The following is a 25,028-nucleotide window of genomic DNA, read 5'->3' on the forward strand; positions in this document are numbered from 1 at the left end:
GTGCTTTGTGAACATGGTTTCTCTGTTGGTTTAAGAATGCAAGTGGTAACTGTGTATATAAGTGTTAAAAATCTACATCGAGGAAATAAATAATGTTTTTCCTTTCCCAAAAGAATCTGTATGACATTGCCTTTTTTGAATTAAAGGTGGTTCCATTGTTTCAGAGATCCATGTTCAATAGCTGCTGGAAGATGGGACAGTTCTCATGCGTATCTGATAAAGCATTTAACAAATACCCTATCATAGCTACTGGCTTCCCCTGTTTTAACTAATTTGCTTGTTTTTCAATTCTACAATCATTTATCTCCATATCTGTTACCCATCCATGCAATGATTGAAATGCTGTTTTGTTATCTTCATTGACACAACTTCAGAGGACAGAAATTAATACTTTGGTTTTCTTCTTATCTTCTTCCATTTTGACACCAGTATTATCAATGAGCTAGAGAGTTTGTTTTGAGCCACTGTCCAACATTTGGTAGATCCAAAATCACTTTATCTTCTCAGACAATTCAGATTTTGCATTAAAATTCATTGAACAGTTTTTGCTTATTGTCCTTATGCCTGTGTTTTCTGTCTTTGTCTTTTTTTACCATTCAGGTTTCAGCTACAGACTGTGATTTATTATAATAAATTTACTCTTGGCATTGGCATAAAGTGTTTTTATTTATTTATGCCATTTGGAATTTACTGTAACTTATTTATGCCTTAAGCCAGTTTTTCATTTTAAACTGGCTGTGCATTACTTTCATAAATAAGTGACAATAATTTTATGACATTGTCCGGAAAACTCTTCTAGTTATCTAATACCAGGTTCACATTTCCTATTCTGTTCCATATATATTCCACTGCAATTAATACATGTTATCTACTCAAATTTCTGAGGATACCACACATAAGTGCTTGTCAGGCTTACAGAGGACATTCTCCATTCTGAAAGAACCACACATATATTCCAAACATCCTCTGCTAACCAAAGACAGACATACTTTGTGAAGTGCACATGTGATATGTTTGGAGGGCTCTATAGTTCTCCACCTGACACAAGTTATTATTTAATTATTTATTTATCATATGGAAATACACATGCAATTTTAAACAATATTTACACAATACAAAAGAAATATTTATATGTAACAAAAGGAATGTATAAGAGTTATGGTCACTAATTATATCACAAACTGATATCTAGAGTGTCTATCCAATCCAGTGCTGTTGGTGAGGTGTTGATTATGTCATTCCAGCCTCCACTGAAACATCTATTGGAACATTCCTCTACAATGTATTCAACAGACTGTTCTGCTGCTCCACAGTCACGCATTAGGGAGTCTGAGAGTCCCAATTTGTATGTGAAGGACTTAGTTCTTCCATGTCCACATCACATTCTGTTGAGCACACACCAGGTCTTCTAGGTAGTTGGAAGCCTGGTATGCATGTAGGGTCTTCGAGGCCACGGCGAAGTATGCTGGTGTTGTTTTTCCATTTCTCTTTCCACACATTTTTGATCTCGAATGGTTTGGATTCTCGAGCTGTACAGAAAGGTTTTCGATTTGAGATGCGTGCAGGGTGGATTGAGCAGTATTTCCTAGGCGGGTAGCGTTTGGGAAAGCTTTACATTATTAATCTTTTCCCATTCGCAGGCTGCTGCTTCTTGTCGTCCCAAATGTGGTGGGGCAATGCTACTGAGAGCAGACAGCCGAGGTCATGGGGTTGATCTCAGGGTGCTTGTTACAATTCTCATGGTGTCATTCAGCTGGACATCAACCTTACTGACATGCACACTCCTGTACCAGACTGGTATGAAACATTCAGCCACAGGATATACGAGAGATAAGGGCGCTGTATGGAGAGTGTCAGCTTGTGCACCCCAGGAAGTTCCAGCTAGTTCCCGGTTAATGTTGTTCCTGGTCTGTAAATTTTCTGATTCCTGTACATAAGTGATTGGTCCAGTGTGATTCCGAGATACTTAGGATGAGGGTTGTTTTTAACTGATTTGTTACAGAAGGTGATGTTTAGTGGCTGGTTTGCTAATCGGTTGTTGAAGTGGAAAGCTGTCACTTCAGTTTTTGTAGGGTTAGGGCACAATCACCAGTTTCTATAATAGTCATCAAGTACTCTAAAGTCTCATGTGAGCACATTTTCTCCCTCCTCTAGGTGCTTGCTTTGATATGCAATGGCGGTATTGTCAGCATAGCAGAACTTCCTAGATATAGTTTCTGTACAGGTTGAGCAATAGTGGGGCCAAGGCAGATCATTGTGGTAGGCCGTTCTTAAGTTTGTATGACTTGCTCGTTTTGTCATGAAGACAGACTCGGAAATATCGGTTTTTCAGCATGTTGGACAGCAGTGTTTGTTGTTAGTCTTAGGCATGGAACAATTCGCTTTAGCTTTAACATTAGTCTGTTCAGTGGTGTCGTAAGCAGCAGTTGGATCTACAAATGCTACTGAAGTTTTCAGCCCTTTCTGGAAACCAGCTTCGATACCTGCTCACAGCAGTTGCGGTTTTGCCTGAAGCCTGCTTGGTAGGGTGGCACTTTGCTGTCAACTGTTTGGTAGATCCTATTGTAGATCAGCCATTCCAGTAGTTTGTAGCAGACACTGAAAAAGGCAATTGGACAATAGCTTGAGCGATCGCCTTTCGGTTTTCCTGGTTTGAGGGTTGCTAGGGTTTTTGCTATCTTAAAATCTGCTGGTACCTGACTGTTACACAAGCAGTCTGTAAAGAATCTCTGTAGCCACGTCCTTCCTTTTCTGCCAAGGTGGATGATAAATTCTGGAAACACTCCATCTAGACCTGCTGCTTTCCTTAACTTTAGGCATCTTATGGCTTTCTCAGCTTCGCTGTCATTAAAAGGAGAGCTGAAGGGTGACCTTCCATTGAGGGTGCCATCTATAGTTTTGAGCTCTTCTTGTAAACTTTTTGTGCTGCTGTTGTCCAGAGGGATGTTGTGTGCTTGTGACTTCATGTGTTGTACAATCCGCGATGGGGTGATCTGTGGTTTCTGGCTTGTTTTTGGTGTTGCTGCCCCTAGTCATCTGAGCTGGGACCATGCTTTGTGGCTTGAGTGGGTGAAGTCCAATTCTTTGGTAGTTGTCAATCATCTTTCTTTCCTTTATCTGTTAAAAGACTGGAGTACCTTGTTGCCTGCCTCTGGGTCACCATGGGCTTCGTATTTCTTGCAGAGCTCTTCCATCTCCTTGTTCCAGCAGGGCACATATTCCTCCCTGAAACCACGTGATATATTGCATTTTGCTGCTCTTATAATGACACCAACAAAGTGCATGTAATTTTCTAATGTCACTGGGATCCAGTGGAGATGCCCATTAAATTCCTTCACATAAAACGTCCAGTTGGCTTTGTTGAAGTTCCACCTTGGTTTTTGGACAGATCTGATTAGAGGAGTTTGAATCCGATGGCTGCAAGCACTGGTCTGTGTTGGCTGTGAGGGAAAGCTGATAATACCTTCTCTCTGTGGGTTACTGGGTTGTGTTGTTGATCAGTTGTTAAAATACAGAGATCTTGGTTTGTATCAGTCTGCCATGAGGCAGAGTGAAAAGTTTTCAAGTCCCTTGCGTCATATGAGAGGTGGTGGTGGTGATTTTCGATCCAGACTGTAAGAAGTTGACCATTTGGATCATTTGTTCTTAACCCCACATTTCATGGTGGCTGTTAAAGTCCCATATATAAATTCCAGGATAAGGTACGTCTGGTAAGGGGGGATTTTGCCACGTGTGATTAGGTGGTTTGTATAACACAAGTCAAGAATTGGCATCCAAGATCATCATAGAATTGATGGAATCTCTCATTTAAATTGCCCCCTCCTTAATTGATCGCAGAGGAGGTTAGGTGTCTTCACCATTTCAGCCAGCTGATGAAAGAAATTGGGCTCAAGCCCAGGTAACAGTCAGTATGAAATTACAATTAAATGAACACCCTTAGCTGCTTACAGGCGTTGACACACGTCAGCGGGGAGAGATGAAAATGTGTGCCCCGACCGGGACTCGAACTCGGGATCTCCTGCTTACATGGCAGATGCTCTATCCATCTGAGCCACCGAGGACACAGAGGATAGTGCGACTGCAGGGATTTATCTCTGGCACGCCTCCCGCGAAGCCCACATTCTCAATGTATTGTCCTGCACTACATTCGTAGTGCTCCCGCCCATTATACTCATTACTAGTGGTGCGTTGTCGATTCCCGTAAGAGTTCGGGCACTGTTTGTACATTCGCGCGGAAGAAGAAGATGGTCAAGTGGCTGGTGAGCCTTAACTATATATGTACTAAGATGGTATCTGTTCTTTCAGTATAACTGCAAACACTAAACTGCAGCTGACTGCAGCATATACAGTCCACATTGCTTCCACATTTCATAGGAGACACTAAATGTGCACCAGATTTCCTTGTCATTCAGACTACTATTTTGCCCTTGGCCTGTATTATCAATGTACAACTGGAGTTCCCAATAATCTTGATGTTGGTGCTTTTCTGGCTTGTCCAGAAAGATCACCATAAGTGTCTGCAGGTGAAGTGAAAAAGACAGTATCTCATATGTTTTTGCAAACAAAACATGTCAATATCATAAGTTGTTGTAGCTATGACCAATATCAGGCAAATTATGCCATCTTCAGATCTAAAATATGGAGTGGGAGATCAGTAATCTGAGCAGGGGTGTTTGTGAAGGTTATAAAAACAAGAGCCAATCTAAAGGTGGCTTGCTGTGATGCCCTGTAGGAAAAAATCATGGCTGTATTAGATACACTGAGTATACAGTCTGATATAAAAATTTTAGAGCTTTGAGCACTGGCATAATAAATAGATAGAAAATATGAAGCTGAAGTTAAGTTACTGCAAAAGTAATTATTACATGTACTTCCTTCCATTTCACATTTTTTTGCCTTGGTCCTGTGAACTACATTCTAAGCATACCTTACTGGTACAGGAAAAAAAAACCATGCAAAAATTATTCTATTTTATGTTACTGGATATTCTTTTGTTTATTCATACATCTTTCAATTGTTTTCAGTGGGTCGTGGATAGCGATGTTGTAGTAGCCCAGTCTAGAAACAACATGTGTATTTGGTACAACATTGATGTTCCAGAACAAGTCACACTAATTACAATAAAAGGAGAAATTGTTGAAATTGTCAGGATGGATGGAAAAACAGAGGTTTGTTACAGCAGAAGGAAGGCTATTTGTACTTTCATCTTTTCTATTCATGATGCCAAGTATTGTAATCTAGATATCTCATGCATGTGCAACAGAAGCACAATAAACATAAAGCAAGTAAAGTAATTCTTAATGTAGTGTGAGGTGCTTCAAATTCTGGTAATTTGAACAGTTTTAGGGTGACAACTTGAATAGCAGAAAATACTGTATGTATGGAGATTGGGGGGGGGGGGGCACAGATGCTCACATTTCATGTTATGTGTTATGTTATGTGTTATGTGGTTTATTCATCTCATTACATACAATTTTCAAATCATTTGATTTGATGTACAGGAGACATGTCAAGGTTTACGAAAGAAACTTTTTTCACTTTTTTAAGAGAAATACAAAAGTTTACATTATATTTTACATTTCTAAGTTTCAGCTACACATGTACATAAAATAATAAATGTATTTACAATCCCTGTGTTCAGATTGTGAAGCTGTCCTCAATGAATTCATCGACAGAATAATAACACTTTTCCACCAGTAGAGTAAAGAGCAATCTTTTCAGTGAACCAATCTCCATTTTAAATATATTACTGCCTTTTATTTTATTGAAAATTTTTAACCCCATATACTCTGGTGTTTGGGCATAAAGTTTTAAACGATGTGTTGGAAGTTTGAAGTTATCTCTGTGGCGAGTGCTGTAGTTGTGGTCAAAACGGAAATTGTCTAGTGTATGTTGATTTCTATATAGGAACACCACCATCTCATATATGTAAAGTGAGGGGATAGATAGTACTTTTAAATTTTTTAACAGTGGTCGACAGGATTCCCGTTTTTTTGCAACACACATGTTTCTAATTACTTTCTTTTGTAATACTAGGAGCCTAGTGACATTTGCTGAATTTCCCCAGAAGATTATGCCATAACGAATAACTGACTCAAAGTAGCAGTGATAAACTATCTTTCTGGTATCCATGTTTGTGGCACCTGACAAAATACACATTGCAAATGCTAAGTAATTCAGTTTATTTGCTAAGTAATCTATGTGTACCTTCCAATTAAATTTTTGTCAAGATTTAGGCCTAAGAACTTCACGTGGTTTGCTTCTGTTATATCCTGATCATTGCAAGTTATCTTTATTTCACTCCTTTCTACTGATTTAGCTTCAAATTGCATCATTTTGGTTTTAGTTACATTTAGTTTTAGTCCATTTTGACAGAACCAAGATTCAAGTTTTTCTAAAGTATTTTTGGCTTTTTCTGGAATATTTTCAGATGCCTCATTTTCAATTAGAACTGATGTATCATCAGCAAATAAGACTGAATGAACATCAATAGCAAGTGGTAGGTCATTTACGTAAAAAAGAAACAGATAGGGACCCAATATCGAACCTTGTGGGACTCCTTGGGGAACTGTTTTCCAGTCTGATGAATAATTGGTTCCATTTGAAGTTAAAATTACTCTTTGTTTCCTACCTGACAGGTAAGAGCTAAACCATTTTAAAGCAGTGTCTCTGATTCCATACATCTGTAATTTGTGGAGGAGTAATGCATGGTTCACTGAATCAAAAGCTTTAGTCAGATCACAGAATATACCTGTGACCTTTCTACCTTTATCTAACGTGGAGCATATTTTTTGGATAAACTCATTTATAGCATTCGCAGTGCTTTTACCCTGTTGGAATCCGAACTGGTTTTTAAAAATTATATCATTTACAGTAAGAAAGTTATTAATTTGTTTTGCTGTAATCTTTTCAAACACTTTAGAGAAGACCGGCAAGAGAGAGATAGGGCGGTAATTCCCCATATCGTCTGTCGATCCTTTCTTGAATAGAGGTTTGATCTCACCATATTTCAATACCTCTGGAAAGCATCCCTGTTCATAAGATTGATTTATAATAGTTGACAGTGGTTGGGAAATAATATCGTACACATACTTGATTACAGATGTTGTTATTTCATCCCACCCATGTGAGGTTTTGTTTTTTAGAGACAATATTTCCTTTTCCACATCCCTTTGGGTTATTTTTTCAAATTGTTTAAAAGATGTGTTCTGGCTGTTTTCCAAATTTGTGATGCCCTGATAGAATCTCATATCCACATCCGATCTTACTACGTTTAGGAAGAATTCATTGAAACAACTTGACATCTGAACAGGGTTTACTATAATTTCATTTTCATGTCTAATTTTCAAAATCTCATGAATTTTTACTTTGGCTCCTAGTTCAGACTGAACAACTGACCACACTGCTTTTGTCTTATTTCTGTGTTCTCGTATGAATTTATTTATTTGCCATTTTTTTAGCTGCCGCCACAACTTTCCTAAATATAGCTTTATATTGTTTGACATAAATAACAAAATCTGGATTTCTGTTTGATTTTAACTCATTGTGGAGCTCTCCCTTTCTGGCACTAGAGATCTTTATTCCTGTTGTAATCCATTTGAGTTTACCATTAACTTTCTTTTGCTTATATCTACGAGGAAATGATTCATTAAATACCTCTAAGAAACAATTTAAGAATTTGTCATAGTTTATCGAGCTTGAACTATTGTAGTCTACAGGCCAGCTTATTATACTTAATTTACTGCGGAATAAATCCATTTTACTTTTACTGAGATCCCTTTTTATACACACTTCTGGAAGCTTTAGGTTATTTGCTTTTGGGAGCTCAATAAACAGAGCTGAGTGATCTGAAATGCCCAAGTCTAAGCAGTATTTGTGCTTATTTCCACTGTCAAATTTGTAGTTAGTAATAATATTATCAATGCAGGTCACTGATCTGCTGTTTTCCCTAGTGCCTTCAGAAAAATTTAGCTTGAAACCAGATTTCTGAATTAAGTCACAAAATTTTGTGGAATCATTGCTTTCAACTAAGACATTTAAGTTGAAGTCTGCTGCTATAACAACTTTTTTTTTACTTTCTTTCTGGAGTTTTTCCAGGAGGCATTCGAATTTGGTTAAAAACACTTTTGTTACCGCACATCCAGGAATTCTGTAGATTGCTATAACCAGTGTATTCAGATCACTCAGTTCTACAGAGCAACTTTCAAACACGCTCTCTTCATTTAAATAATTAAAACTATCTCTTACTGTATAACTTATGGAAGAATTGACAAGAATGCAGGAGCCTCCACGAGATTTGCTTATTCTACAAAAGCTAGCAGCTACCTTAAAATTATTAATACTATTTAGTACTTTTATACTATCTTCTGTTAACCAGTGTTCATTTAGGCAGATTATTTTAATATTTACGGATTCTGAAAGCAGAATTTTTAGTTCGTCGATTTTTGAGAATTTACGATTTGGTAGTTCTGCCCCTAAGCCATTTATATTCCAGTGCATCAATAGATCATTTTTGCTTTTAGTTATTTTACGTGCATCCTTTGTTTGGTACCTAAACTTTTTATTTTCTGTTTGAATTTTTTCTTTGTCACCCCTATCACAATGAATTAGTTTCCCTTGCATCTTAGGACTTTACACAAGTCTATGAACATTTTACTAAGGTTCACAGAACCTAATCTATTCAAGTGCAGGCCGTCTTTTCCCAGACACTTGTAGTTTAAGAATTTGTTTGGGTCAATGAATACTGCACCGAGTCTGTTGCACTGTTCCCTAATGCCGGTATTTATCCTGTTGATGTAAGTATCACTTACCGATCTTCGATGAATAATTCCACTAATTACCAGCCTGGATGTTGGGTATACCGTTTTCGCCGATCTAATCAGATTCTGTGTTTCATTCACAATTTCTTCCTCACTGTTTCTACGGATGGAGTTTGTGCCCACGTGGATTAAGACACCTCTGTAATCGTCGGTACTTAAAGTTTTGTTACCAGTTTCGCCCGTGTTTCTTTTCGTGGACAATACATTCTTAAAATGTTTGTTGAGTTGATGCGATCGGATTCCAGGTCGAACATCGACCTTGCAGTCCGGCACAATAACATTTTTTAATATAGAATCACCTATTAACAGAAAATCATTTTTGTCATCTTCTTTGTTCGTTGCACTTTTACGTTTGTCCTTCTTATTATAGGAAACTGTTTTCCATTTATACTTATCACTTGTTTCACTGACAGAGTTCTCTGTGGTATTATTCGCCGTATTACACAAATGCGGATGTTTGCCACTTTGTTCAGTAATGGGTTGATTTCTACACACGCAGGATTTTCTTTCAATAACCAGTTCAGAATTTTCTTGTTTCAATGCTAAAATTTCCGCCTTCAGCGCTTCAATGTCACTTTGAAGCAATTTAATAATTTCTTCTTTTGAGTTCACGGTACTTACGAGTTCAGCCGTCTCAATACGCAAACAATGTGGACACGACCATGGAAACTCGTCTTTTATGAGTTTTAAATTCACTTTCGCACATTTTTCATGAAACCAGTAGCTACACTTCACACAAAAGATGCCTTTCATGACGCGTTTCGAACATTCCCTACATGATGAACTATTTAAGTTAACCTTTTTTGAGGACTGAGATGTGTCACAACACTCTTCTATCGGCGCCATCTTGCCTGAGGTTGCTTTCAGTTTGTGGGATGGTAGGGATAAAATGCAGAACTACATTCCAGGCACTAATTTGTTGGAAGCCACACAGTTCAGTTGTTGTACAGGTGACTCTATGCAGAAATTCGTTTTTTTTTTTTGTGACCCTGATATAACATTAATATCTGTTAATTTATTAAAAATTTACTTCTGCACAAAAATATTTTGCCAAACAATGGAAAATGTAGGATGGGGTGTAACAGTATTATGAAAAGGATAGTTGCTACTCATCTTGTAGTGGAGATGCACACACACACACACACACACACACATTCATGCAAATGCAACTCACACACAAATGACACAGTCTCTAGCAGCTGAAGTGTTTGCATGAATGTGTGTGTGTGTGTGTGTGTGTGTGTGTGTGTGTGTGCGCGCATCTGTCGTCTATTTTTGATGAAGGCCTTGTTGGCCAAAAGCTTATTTTGTGACAGTCTTTTTGTTGTGCCTATCTGCGAATCAGCATCTCCGCTGTATGGTGAGTAGGAACTATCCTTTTTATAGTATTGTTACAAAAATATTTTGTTGGTAAAGATACACCTGTATATATTCCCGTATATTAATCAGCATGGATACATATATAGTGTACTGGTCTTATTCCTGTGGCATGCGAAGTTGATGAATCTTAAAGAAAATATTGTAAATTGTATTGACATTAGCCAATTGCATTAGTGTTTTGTATCTGACTGATATGTTTAGCTTAACAAGTAACAGGGCAGATAGATAAAATCTAATTTTCATAACCAGAGGATTCTTGAGTTGTTAAAAAAGGGAAAGAGGTTGAAGGAAATGAAACCAATTGTTAGTTGCAAGGGTTACTCAAGGCCCTTCTTTACTAGCATTTTTCTGATTTTTTTTTTCTTTGTCTGTCTCTGCAACTGTTGCTTAGTAAGTACACTATTGGGAAAAGAACACCAAGATTTCATTGATCCAGCAGAGGGAAATTTTATTGACACAATCTTGAGGACATTTATAACAAACGATCATACCTACAGAGGCATAAACATCTGAGTACAGTTGAAAGGATGTATGAAATGTCAACACTGGAACTCTGTATACCCTCCATTTCTAGCAATGCAGGTTGCAACTCTCCCATGGAGAGGATCAGGGAGGTGACGGATGTAGTCTTGTGGAATGGTCTACCATGCAGTTTCCACCTGTTGCCTCAACTGGGCCAGACCTCTTGGCTGTCTGCAAGATAGCATTTCATCCAGTCCCAGACATACTCATTGGGAGACAGATCTGGGAATTGTTCTGGCCAGGGTAGTTGACGTAAACCTTGGAGAGAACACTGGGTGGCACAGGGTATAAGGTGAATGGGTTGTCATATTGAAAAAGCACATCATCTTGTTGGTGCATGAGCAGCAGACGATGGATTGAATGATGTTTTGGATGTGCTATGCACTGTTCAATGTTCCCTCTATGATCATCGGAGAAGAATGGCCATTGTAAGATATGACTCACCACACCTGCCAGGTGTTATCCCTGGTGCTTCTGTCGTATACACTTCAGATATTGGCACTCACCTGCCTGATGCCACACATGGGTATGGCCATCATTGGCACCAAGGCAGAAACAACTCTCATCCCTGGAGACAAAAAGTCTCCATTTGCCCTTCCATAAGTGCCTGTGGCAACATCACTGTAGGTGGACTGCATGATGTTAGGGTGTAGGGGCAATAGGTTACTGTAGGTTGAGGCCGGAATGATTTATAAGGATAATTGCCATCTGTATAGTTCAGAAAAGCTGGGGGTGGAGGGGAGAACCCAGATGGCCTATGTTGTGAAACAGCCATTGAAATCAAATCTGTTATGTTCAGCTGCATGTTGTACAACAGTGTGGTCCACTTTACTCTTGTCCACTGTTTGGTGGTGGCCATTGTAATGGTTGCCTAGTCGTAGATATAGCTAATTGCTATAATCGCACTATTTCACTCCCATTTATGGAGCTTGTTAGCACTTGATGTTAGGTTGGCGCCATTAAAATGCATTGTGTTGTAGTAATCGCTGCTACTTGCTGGATCGCTGCTGTCTCTCGATGCTGATGCTGGCTCTACATCTGGTTGTCTAGGGTTAAAAACATGAGGTCCCGTGTTTTTTTATGTGCTTTTGATGATAAAGAAAGAGCGAAACCAACAAATATGTAAACTTCAAATATTTATTACTCTGGTGGCCATCTTATTTCCACTGTCCACCAAAGACCATGACTCAACACAAAGTAGTACTTCCGTTACATGTTCTTTGCATTGTTTATCCACCTCAAACAATAACACACAAACACACTTTACCAAAGTGACATTCCGACTGCCTCCCGACCCTTCTTGCTGCTCGTATTTATAACATTGTCAAAGAACTACTAAAAAGAGATATAGTTTATAAGTCACATGTACATCTGTTATCATAATTTGTGCAGAAAAGTTATTAATTTGCATCGAGCGACATAATTTAACATGTTATTAAAATGACAGACAGATTTGTTGACTTGACAGAATAATTCTTTGTTACAAAAAGGCCGTTTTTTAGAAGTTTGTCAATTGACTTCTCTAATTTGCATAAATAAGTAAATAACATGAATTATTAAGAATTACATTGGTTTTCGTCTAAAATAGGATTGCTTACGTGAATACTGAGTGAAAACGCTCCTAGTGAACAAATAGGTTTCACTGGGTGATTTTTATTTGAGGAGATCCAAAATACCTAAGTTGGCCACTGTATTTCGTACTTCATATTAATTATTTAAGATGAACTTAGTGTTTTTACATGATGACATTTGCTGTATCAGTGATCAAGTGATATAAACTTTTGTGTGGGTCAGTTACTCAGTATAATTTAATGGGTTGACTGTTTATGCAGACATGTTATGCAATCATTGTTAACATACACAATAACTTTTCTATAATCATAAATACTCATTAAACTGGTTGAATTCGGAGGGTATCGCATACTTCGGTACAGTAAAGCCTTTAATATGTTCCGTTACACCATTCATCCTGGTGGATAGCTGGTTGGGAGCTGGTAGACAACATGGCTGCTTTGATAGATAGTCTTCACAGATAGGCACTATTAATTCACATGCAGATTTCCTGTGCCATATTGCCACATGCCCCCAATCCTCCCACCACTTCCAACAACCAGCTACAGAAGTAACGCCCCCCTTGTCATCCAGTATGGCCCTAGACTGGAACAAATGAACCAAATCCTTTGTCAGGGATTTGATTATATATTGTTATGTCCTGAACAGGGGGGCAACCTACCCAATATTGTTTCCACCCCTTCTGAATGGTGTTCCATTGCTCACCCAACCTCAACAACATCCAAGCCCATCCCTACACCACTCCCAGTCCAAAGCCCTTGCCACAGGGATCATATACCCAGGTGTAGGACCTGCCCAGCTACCCAATCAGCACTTCATATCCCAGTCGTGTCACAGTCTTATCCTACCCCATCAGAGATTGGGCCACCTGTGAAAGCAACCACATCGTACAATAGCTCTGCTGCAGTCTTTGTTCAGCTTTTGATATTGTTATGACTACCAACCAGCTGTCCACCAGGATGAACAGCCAAACTGTGGCCAAAGAGCAAAATGAACCACCATGTACCACAGGAAGCAACTGAACATAACATGCTTGATTTCAGTGGATGCTTCACAAACTGGGCCATCTGGATCCATCCCTCTACCCCTAGCTTTTCTGAACTGTGCAAATGGGAGTTATCTGCACAACACCTTCTCTGCCCTCGTAATTTTCCACCCGGAACCTGTGATAACCTACTACCTCCACATCCACCACCCCACTGTTTCCACCCCCTCTGGCATATCACCTCTTCCCAACTCATATCTCCTCACACTTACTGTGCATTGCTCTCTGACAATGCACCCACTAATCTTTTCCCCTCCTCTATTCCTCACCCGTGTGCTCAGTTTTTCCCTTCCCTCCCTCCCCCACAGCCACCTGATACCATACCAGGTAGTTCTGTCTGCCACCTGTAGTCCATGCATACACTGCCAGGCAGCATTGTTTCCTCTTCCCTCACCTGTACCCTGCTGTCTCTCCCCATTCCCCACTGCATTATGGATTGTTGTTCCCATTTGACACGTTGCAGTTTAAATCTGGCCTGAGCAGTCAGAGAGTTAGTTAGTTAGTTACGTGTTCCATTGATCAATAGCACAGAAAAATCATTATGATGTGGAACGTGTCAAATGCACAAGAAATGCGCACAGGAAACAAATTTTTTTATTTTTTTATTTTTTATTTTTTTAAGTTATAGTGTTATACCTAAATATTTCTATTATCTATCCCATTCCCTTAAATGGCACAAAATGCATACATTATATCTCCGGATTTATTTACTCATATTCAAGAATTCATCTATGGTATAGAAGGAGTTGTCAAGGAGGTATGATTTCAATTTGTTTTTGAAACTATTACTGCTGTCTGTCAGACATTTTATTTCATCTGGTAATTTATCAAAATGTTTTGTAGCAGCATATTTTACCCCTTTCTGTGCCAAAGATAGGTTAAGTAAAGGATAGTGTAGGTCTTTCTTTTTTCTGGTATTGTAATCATGAATGTCGCTGTTGATTTTAAACTGGTCCATGTTGTTGAGAAAAAATTTCATTATTGAGTAAATGTACTGTGAAGCAGTTGTAAGAATTCCTAACCTTTTAAACAGATGCCTACAAGATGTGCGACTATGAACCCCACACATTATTCTAACTACTTTCTTTTGAGCACTGAATACCTTTTGCCTAAGTGTTGATTTGGCCCAGAATATTATTCCATATGATATCAGAGAGTGGAAGTATGCAAAGTATGTTAGCTTAATAATTTCTACATCCCCAAAATTGGCAATTGTTCTGATTGGAAAAGTTGCTGAACCTACTCGCTTTAGGAGATCCAAAATATGACAATTCAAATTAAGATTCTCATCTACATGTACACCCAAAAACTTTGTATTCTCTATCCTGACTACTGACTTCTTTTGATGTGTTATGTTTATTGAAGGAATTATACTTTGTACAGCAGAAAATTGTATGTACTGTGTTTTTTCAAAGTTCAGAGCAAGCCCATTTGCAGAAAACCAATTCATAACTTTTCCAAAGACCTTATTTGTATCATTTTGTATCGGACTTTCTTTTACTGGATCAATAATTATGCTTGTATCATCAGCAAACAGTGTTAGTTCAGCACCTTGTTTCACATAAAAAGGGAGGTCATTCACATATATCAGGAACAGAAGGTCATATGTTTGTGAGGTGAGCTTGTTTGTGTGAATGCATGCATGTTTTTCTTTTCTGATGACGGTTTTGGCTGTAAGCTTAATGTGCAATAGTCTTTTTGTTGTGCCTGTCTACAACTGTGCATGTCATCTTTACGGCAGTCTGTCCTTTCCATAACTGTTGGTATTCCAACCTGAACTTTCCATCGTTTGACTTCGTAAGATGCAAAGATCTTGGCATGAATCGACTTCATAAGATGCAGTGATCTTGGCGTGATTCGACTTCATAAGATGCAATGATCTTGGCGTGAATGTGTGCATCGCCACTGTCCAGACCCAGGCTGATGGTCATGTGCACCTCCTGGTGACGACATGAGTGCACTGTGGAGACTTTTCATCCCATGTGTAGTGCAGTTCTGTGGTATGACCACCCAGCCTCACACAGACCCACTATGTGCCCTCACACAAACTCCATCAGTTGCATAAGTGGTTGATGGCCAAACTGTTGCTGCATGCTAACAATGTTGCAGACAAAGACAAAGACGGCGCTCTTTTAAGTAAACTTGCTTATAATGGTGTCAGTGGGAAACTGTTGCTTTTAATAGAATCTTACCTTTAAGATAGACAACAATGCACAGAAGTTGTGTACGATAATGGAGAGGTAATTGCAAAAAGAAGATCAAAGATAAGGAATATAAATTTTGGTGTGCCACAAGGCTCTATCTTGGGCCCCTTCTTGTTTATTTGCTACGTGAATGATTTCCCAAAAGCATTAGACACCAGTCATCGTATTACTATGTATGCTGATGACACCTCTGGGGTTTGCTGGGCACGTACGTAGTAATGATGACCTAAATTCAGTGGTACAGAATTTTGTTGAAAAAGCCCAAACACATTTTGAAAAAGAAAACCTGAGGGTCAATATTAACAAAACTAATTTAATTTATTTTAAGACAAGTAGTTCAAATAAAAATACTGTTCCAAATGAGGACATTCAGGAAAATACTTGTTCAGAATGTAAATTTCTGGGGATATATATAGATGACAGACTTTCGTGGAATCAGCAAATAGTTCATGTCTGTGGTAAAATAACATCTAGTCTGTATTTACTAAGGAGATTAGTTTAATATTTAGATATCGAAGCAATAAAAATACCGTATTTTGGGTTGGTGTATCCCCATCTATCTTATGGAATTGTATTGTGGGGTGGGTGTAGCCAATACAATATAAAAAGGGTATTTGTATTGCAGAAAAGAGTAATAAGAACTGTATGACTCATGAGGGTTATTCCTCTGTAGTTTTTACAAAGTCTTTTATTGCCTTTCTTGAAGATGGGAACAATGTCTCCTGTTCTCCAGTCGCCAGGTATTTTACTATTTCTCCACACGCTGTTAATGTTATAAAGACAATGTACAGAGGCCACAATTGTAGAATTAGAACACCATTGGGGAACTCTGAATACTTCAAAATAAGACAAGGACTTAAGCAAGGAAGTATTCTATCTCCTGTGCTTTTTAATGTTGTGATGGAGGGAATGAATAGGGCAGTTCAAGATATAGTAAAAGAAAAAGACAAAAAGATGATTTTTGCAGATGATATGGTAATATGGGGTGATAAAGAGGTAGATGTACAGTTACAGCTTGATGCGTGGAAGGAAATAATGAAAAGCTGTGGATTAAGAATAAATAAAGATAAGAGTGAAGTAATGGTATTTGGAAGAGAGAAAGGAATCAATGGAAATATTACCTTGAATGGAGAACCCCTCAAAGTGGTAGAAAGTTTCACTTATTTAGGGAGTGAAATATCTAGGGATGGAAGAATAACTAACGAAATTAATAGGAGGTTACAGAAGGGAGGCAATTTCTACCAAACAATAAAACATCTGATTTGGAATAATGAAGTTTCAGAAAGAGCAAAACTCCTGATGTATAAGAATTATTACTTCCCTATTGTCACCTATGGTGGACAAACATGGACAATGAAAGAAAGGGACTGGAGCAGACTGCAAGCAGGGGAAATGAAATTTCTCAGAGCAGTTAAGGGAAAAACAAGAATGGACAGAGTAAGGAATGTAGAGATTAGAAAGGACCTCAAACAAGAAAGTATGAGAGAAGAAATTGAAAGAAAGAGATTAAGATGGTATGGGCATGTTAAGAGGATGCATGGGCAGAGACTCCCCAAAATTATGGAAGAACTAAAGATGGATGGGAAACGACCTAGAGGGCGCCCAAGAACACGGTGGAAAATGGGAGTGAGAATATCTGTTGAAAGGAGAGGTGTGACCTGGCAGCAAGTGGAGGAAGAAAAGTGGTGGGAGGACCGAGCCAAATGGAGAGGACTCGTCAGCACCCAGACTCGGCAGTAGCTGGAGCGGGATTCGGATATAGATAGATAGTAATAAGAACTATGGCAAAAGTAAGACCCAGAACTTCATGTAGAAACCTGTTTATTAAGTTTAATATTATGACTATCTATGCAGTATATATGTTTCAATCAATATTATTAGTGAAAAAAGACAAAAAAGTGACAAACAGGAATATGGAAATCCATGATTACAATACAAGACAAAAATCAGACTTTCATATGGTGAGCAGACGATTGAATCTAACAACAAATACCCCATTCATTAAGGGAGCAATATTTTATAATTCTCTGCCAAACAACCTGAAACAGCTTTCTGGTAGAATTTTTAAAAAAGAGTTAAAAAAATGGCTTGTATTGACGTGCCCATACAGTATGGTGCTGACATGATTTGACCTCAGGAATGCTATGTTAAATATACTTAAATGATATTTTACTTAGTAGCATGTAATCTATTTATATTGTATATCAATTATCTAAATGTAATTATTATAACATTGCCCATGCATGTTAACTACATGTTTCGAGCTGTAAGATAAAAGCTTCGTATGCCAGGGCAAACTGGCTGCTACTGGCTCTGGAATTGAAAGATTGCTGAGAAGCATGCAACATTCCAAGCCTAAGTGGTTCATGGTTTGTCTGCAGTGTTGTGGGTTTAATCAATGCATTAACTTCCCTTTTGTAGTGTCCCAAACAACTATGACATGCCTTAGTCACTGGGGTCAATGTTTTCTTTTTCCTATTTTCCAGTAGTGTAGAAATTTTTTCTATCTGCATGGTGATTCAAAAAGTAACAACAGTTTTCAGTTGATCTTACAAACTATAAGAGATAAAGATACATTGCCCACGCCACTGGATAGAGGAAGGCTCAAAATTTTGACACAGCTGTGCGATTGTTTGCATATAGCAACATGGTGACCACACAAGAGAAATCATTTTGTTGGTTGGAATTTGTGTGAAGTCAATCCACTGTTGAAGTGTAGTGTGCATTCTGCCATCGGTTCAGCAAGAAGCTGCCTCTGCACAAGCCGATTTGAGAGTGACATACAAAGTTCTTGGAAGTTGGTTGCATACACAAATGGAAGAGCCGTGCACGTTCGATGAAAAAGCTGAGTGTATTTGAGACGTGTTCACACAGAAGCCACAGAGCTCCATAAGGCAGGCATGCCAGGAACTTTATTTTCCTGAAACAATAGTGTGGCATGTTCTGAAATGACATGTGCACAAGGAGCCCTACAAGTTGCAGTTATTGCAGCAATTGCGTCCCAGTGACCATAACAGAAAGGATGAATTTTGCATTTCAATTCTCCAGGATATGGTAGTGGTCACTCATTCTGTATGACTCATCTTTTCGGTCGAGTCGGCATCTCATCTGTTGGGTAAAGTAAACTACAGTAATGTAAGAATCTAGGGTTCACAAAATCCTGGCATCGTTGTCTAAGATGAAAGAGATTCACTGAAGCTGAATGTATTTTGTGCTGTTTATGTTCTAAATGGTTTATACACCTTTCTTTTTTGCAGAGGAAACTGTGACAGGACTGTCATGTGTGGAAGTGCTGCAAAACTAGTCATTTCCTCAACTTCACGAACATTTCAATTATTTCATTATTATGCATGATACCACCCCACCTCACTTTCCCCATGAAGTGTGGTGTTATCGTAACAATACGATCCAACAACTGTGGATTGGAAGAGGTAGACAACAAGATCTTGTTCATTCTTTTTGGCCTACAAGGTCACCAGACCTCTCACCTTGTGTTTTTTTTTCTGTGGGCAGAGCTCACCATCTGCAACACCATTGACTGAACCGATTGTGGTCCTTTGGTGCAGAGCCGAGTGGAGGGTTTGAATCAGAGGCTCAGATGGTTCTTTGACAATGTAGGCTGCAGCCTTGACTTGCATCATCGGATGGTGGGTTTCCAGGTTCCACTTAATAGGTCAGAGTCCACTACACACAGAAAGCGGCTACACAGGTAGCGGGGGCTGTGTGGAAGTGGCTGGGCGTTTTGTTTTAGGTTAGAGGGCCTCATGGAGTCCAGAAACGTCGTCTGTCTAAAAGGGGGCAGGTAAAACACAGTAAGTTAGATGTAGAAACAATCGGTATTGTAGTTGTAAATTGTCGTAGCTGCATTGGGAAAGAACCTGAGCTCCAAGCCCTAATAGAAAACACTGAAGCTCAAATAGTTATAGGTACAGAAAGCTGGCTGAAGCCGGAAATAAGCTCAGCAGAAATTTTTTTCTAATGATCTAACAGTGTTCAGAAAGGATAGATTAAATAAAATTGGTGATGGAGTATATATTACTGTCAGAAGTAGTTTACCTTCTAGTGAAATTGAAGTAGATAGTTCCTGTGAAATAGTATGGGTAGAGGTTATACTTGACAATTGGATTAAACTATTAATTGGGTTATTTTATCGACCTCTGACTCAGAAGATGTAGTTGTTGAGTCTCATTTCAAATAGGTACCCCTCTCATACAATTATAGTCGGTGGTGACTTTAATCTACCCTCAGTATGCTGGAAAAATTATACGTTTAAAGCTGGTGGCAGGCATAAAACGTCATCCAAAATTGTACTAAATACTTTCTCAGAGAATTATTTTGAAAAATTAGTTCATGAGCCCACTCAAAGTGTAAATGGTTGCAAAAGTGTACTTGACGTCTTAGCAACAAATAATCCCGGACCAATAGTGAGTATTGTGATGAATACAGGGATTAGAGACCACAAGGTAGTTGCTGCTAGGCTGAATACTGTAACTCATACAACCATAAAAAATAATCGCAAAGTTTATCTACTTACATTTTTCGTTGTGACGGGATCTTCTCATGAAATTTCAGTCACCAGTTTTCTCCTCCGATAGGGAGAAATGATCATCATGATAAAATAAGAGATATCAGGGCTTGCACAGAAGTGCTCATTTTTCCTGCACGCCATTCCAGAGTGGAACGATAGAGAGACAGCTTGAAGGTGGTTCATTGAACTCTCTGCCAAGCACTTTATTGTGAACAGCAGAGTAATCACGTAGATGTAGATGTAGATGTAAAAGACAAGAGTATTTGCCCCACCTGTGGCAGCTACTCTTCAAGGTCTGAAAAAGCAAATTAGTTGAACAGGGACCTGTTGATTTATGTGTGGAATGAAATGGATTACCATTTTGATGTTTCTTGAGCAATGCATGGTGCTGGTATTGAGTGTACATTGTAGCATCTGTGCGAACATAAAACTTTTAACCTTCCTCTATCCAGTGACGTTGAGTATTTTTCTGCCTTTCACAGATTGTCTGTAATAAACATTGGAAATCTGTTCTTTTTTTTTAATCACCCTGTATATTTGCATGTAGTTTTATTTTAATGATAGTTGTACATACAGATGTGTTGTAATTTGTGTTAGAGGTTTCAGTACCTTGCATTGGATATTTTTGTAATATGTTTCAGGTTGTTGTACAAGAAGGTAGTCATCAACTTGGTTATGAACTTGATGAGGGACTCGTTGAATTTGGGACTGCCTTGCATGATAATGACTTTATAAGAGCCATTACATTTTTAGAAAACTTGGGAGATAAACCAGAAGCTGAAGGAATGTGGACAAATCTTGCCAATATATCAGTTGCTGAGAATAATTTAAAAATAGCACAAAGATGCTATGCAGCATTAGGTGATGTGGCATGCAGTCATTTCCTCAAGGAAACCATAACAACAGCTGAAAACTATGCCAAAGAGTATGGTAAATGACATTCTCCCTTTGTATATGATCAACAATAACATAAAACAAAATCCTCTGAAATGTGATTAGTGATTTATGTCCTAAACTGTCATTTGCCATCCGCATCTGCAGTCTGGTGGATATTTCCTAATCATTGCCTCTAGTACGTCTTAACAAAGTCATAAGTCATTCATATGTATCAGTGATCAAAGCAGTAATTGTAAGTTAACGTACGTAACTATTTATTTATTCAGCCAGGGATCATCTTATATGTCTAATACTATAATGTGTGTGTGTGTGTGTGTGTGTGTGCATGTGTGTATGTGTGTGTGTGTGTGGGCGCACACGCATGTGCTCGCATGCTCACGTGCATGCATTTGTGTGCGTGTGAATCTGAGATTGCAAATAGAGGAAAGTATAAATTATATGAAAAAATATTAAAGGTAGCTAAAGATTAATGTAAAAGAGCAGTTGTGTAATTGGTCAGCATGTAGCCTTGTAGAATAAAATCAGCTCTGCTCTGAAGCTGTGAGATTGCAGATGAAATTCTTAGGGTTTTGTCATCTGTCTCTGCCACCATCTTCTGGTTAAAACTACTGGCTGACAGGGTTGGCTGGTGTTCAGTTTGTATTACACCACACAGACATTAAACACTCATTCTTCCTGAGCTGTATATTTGAGTGGAATGGAAAGAAACTCTAATAACTGGTGCAATGGGATGTACCATCTGTCATATGCATCATAGTAGTTGGAAGAGTACAGATGTAAACGTTGATGTAGATATTGATAAGGTAGCAGCATCCAGAAGCTCGCAGATGAAAGCCGAAATGATGCATGGATAAGAAGGATAGTTAGATAGCTTCTAACAGTTACAGACCGTTGCAGGACTAGATGACATCAGGTGAGTTGATGGGATGGTACAACATTTTAAACTTCCACTTCCCTGTAAGTGTCGCATGCTCCATGCGCCACCTCACATCATTCTGTCCAGCAGCAGAACAGAGCTACTAAAAATGCTCAACTCACCTTCATGTGCATGAGTCATTTCATCCTTCCTCTGGAAGATTATAGACATTGCCACCTTGCCTAAGTAAGTAGATCGCTGAGCCAATCTTGACAGTCAGCTGGAGACAGTGAAAGGAACTACTGCTGAAAGCTTAAAAATTTAATTTGAAATGATGCAGCTTGGAAACCAAGTAGATTTTATTCCGGCATGCAGCTGCAAAACACTCTTGAGTAAAGGCTGTGTACTACATGTAAATTAACTGATGTGTTTGGCATCATATGAAGAGATCACAATTATGATCTGTGGAACTGTTAGGCAAAGTCGGACCATGGAAAGTCCAGGTCAGAGTTGCCAGAGATATCGCTCATATGTCTGTCAGATGTGCCTGCTTATGCAAGTGCGTGTGTGCATTTTCTATTCTGAAGAAAGCTATGGTCTAAAGCTAAATGATTAATGATCTTTTCATTGTGCCTGTCTGCAACTCAGTGTGTCATTTTCATGGCGAATAGCAATCTATCCTTGCGTTCATTGTTAACTAACTGTTAGGAAAAATCAGGGCTTGAAATTTATATCAGTGTTGGAACTGAAAATTTTATACAGATTTATAGAAAAGCACTATTTAGAATGTCAGAACTCTTGAATTTGATGTGGACTGAGCATATTACGAACAAATTTTTTGGCTAATGAGAATCAATATTATAAGCTGTTAGTAACAAAACTAATAGTTTAAAATTTAAAACACATGCTTATTCAAATAAAGCGTTATTTATTTTATTATAAAAGAGGTTTTTAGTGTATTATCACCAGAAGAATGTGAAGATGATTTCAATAATTGTGGGTCACAATTCGGTGAAAGGTTCATCTGCCAATAAGATAAGTTTATTCAATGAATCTTGTTGTGACTAGCCATAATATTGTTTAAATGTGGTGTTAGTTGTTATGTAAATAATCACATTTACAACAGGATTCATGCTGATGGTCAATTACAAGGAAGAAAGGAGCACATACCTAGAAATATACTGAACTCATCACACTTTAAGACACACTTTTATTATTCTTTCCGCTTGCTCTTATTATTCTTTCCACTTCATTGATCAAGTATCCGCTTACCTACGTGACTTTTCTAACAAAATGAGAAAGTTACCAAGAACTGCAGGTGAGAATGCTGCAGCAGTAGACAATAGGAGAGAAATCACCAGTGAAAAGTTTTCAGTAGTCAGTACTTTCTGGAATTTTAGATGTGACAAGAATAGTTTCTTTACGCTAAATAAGGAAAGAATAAACTGAAAGGAATGCCACAGATGTTAGAGAAATGGGCAGCTACAGAAAAGAAAAAAAGGAAACAAATGGTGAAGAAGGAGCAGTCAAGAAAAGTAAAGACAGTAGAAGCTGCAAAATGTGAAAGGCAGATATAAATGGAAAATAAATATATGTGAATAAATATTTATAGTCTTTGCAGGTACAACTACAACATGTCATTTTAACTACAGTTATTTGTTATTAAAACCTTCAGATGTATTTGTCTGTTAGTATATATTTGGAGTTGTTCAATTGTCCTGATAGTTTTTTGTAGTGGGACGTGATGGTAAAGGGACGTGATGGAATATTTTAATAAATTAAGGGCAAAAGCATTGGAAAATGGGTAAGAGTTGGGTGCTGAAGGATGGAAGGGATATTGACAGTAAAATTAAACAGTACTTCAGGTAACTGCTGGATTGATGCTGTGAACAAATACAGAGTGTATAATAATTAATGACATAAATGCATACAGTTGAAAGTCTCAGTAAATATAGGGTCGAAAATACATACCTTAAGAGCTACTAGCAATTTTTCATCTTTGATACTGTGAGGCAAATCTACTGTAAGCTTTTTTCTTCAACATTTTGGGAAGTAGCAGTATGGATCAAAACAAGGAAAAAATGTCCAGTAAACATTTGCTCTAAAATCCATACCTTAAAAGTTATGAGCAATTGTTCATTAGAAGAGTTGTGTTTCAAAGTAGCGAAGATAAGTACGTTCTCATAGTTCTTAAGGTAAGCCTTTTAGAACTGGACATTTTTTTCTTGTTTTGGTCCACATTACCATTCCCCAAAATATGGAAAGCAAAGAGCTTTCAGTAGAAGAGGTTTGCTTCACAGTATCGAAAATGAAAAATTGCTCTTAGCTCTTAGGGTATGAATTTTCGACCCCATGTTTACTGAGACTTTTTTGCTTCTAGTATTGAGTACTTTCAACTGAATGTGTTTACACCATTAATTGTGATACATCCTGTGTATGCCTTAGAGCAAATTCCAACCTTCAACTTTTGAGGTGTTGAGGCAGGGAGGGCAGTTCAAATTAATTGTGTGGGGCAACAGGTGCCACAGATACAAATATTGTTACGCTACGCACATTCTATGACAGTGTATTTTGGGTTACCATTATGGATTCCATCTGTGTAAATTCATTGTTACAAATAATGTAATGCTGTCATGACAAAATATAAAAATGACAATGAAATGAACACCCATAGCTGCTTACAGGCGTTGACATACGTCAACGGGGACAGATGAAAATGTGTGCCCCGACCGGGACTCAAACCCGGGATCTCCTCCTTACATGGCAGACGCTCTATCAATCTGAATCACCGAGGACACAGAGGATAGTGCGACTGCAGGGATTTATCTCTGGCACGCCTCCTGCGAAACCCACATTCTCAACGTATTGTCCCGCACTACATTTGTAGCACCCCTACCCATTATACTCATTACTCGCGGCGCGTTGCCGATTCCCGTAAGAGTTCGGGCACTGTTTGTGCATTCGCACAGAAGAAGAAGATGGTCAAGTGGCCGATGAGCCTTAACTATATATATGTACTGAGATTGTATCTGTTCTTTCGGACATGTCTGAACGAACAGATACTATCACAGTATAAAAATATAAAAAGACTGCTGTTATCCATCAAGTCATTAATATATGCCGTACTTCAATACAGAGAAGTTTCCTTATCCCTAGCCAGAACCCAGTCCCACATATTGCTCCTGCCTTGTTGCTTGCCTCATGC

General features: G+C 38.4%; 1 protein-coding gene across 1 annotated transcript in view; it reads left to right on the forward strand.

Moving 5' to 3' along the window:
* The window catches only part of LOC126176767 (intraflagellar transport protein 172 homolog), a 387,842-nt gene that overhangs the window by 172,483 nt on the left and 190,331 nt on the right, over positions 1-25,028 (forward strand). Inside the window, exons 13-14 of the mRNA XM_049923936.1 lie at positions 5,025-5,168; positions 20,712-21,000. Coding sequence (XP_049779893.1) covers positions 5,025-5,168; positions 20,712-21,000 — 433 coding nt within the window. The remainder of the gene's footprint in view (positions 1-5,024; positions 5,169-20,711; positions 21,001-25,028) is intronic.

Source organism: Schistocerca cancellata, chromosome 3 (genome assembly GCF_023864275.1).
Source record: "Schistocerca cancellata isolate TAMUIC-IGC-003103 chromosome 3, iqSchCanc2.1, whole genome shotgun sequence".
Classification (NCBI taxonomy): Eukaryota; Metazoa; Arthropoda; class Insecta; order Orthoptera; family Acrididae; genus Schistocerca; species Schistocerca cancellata.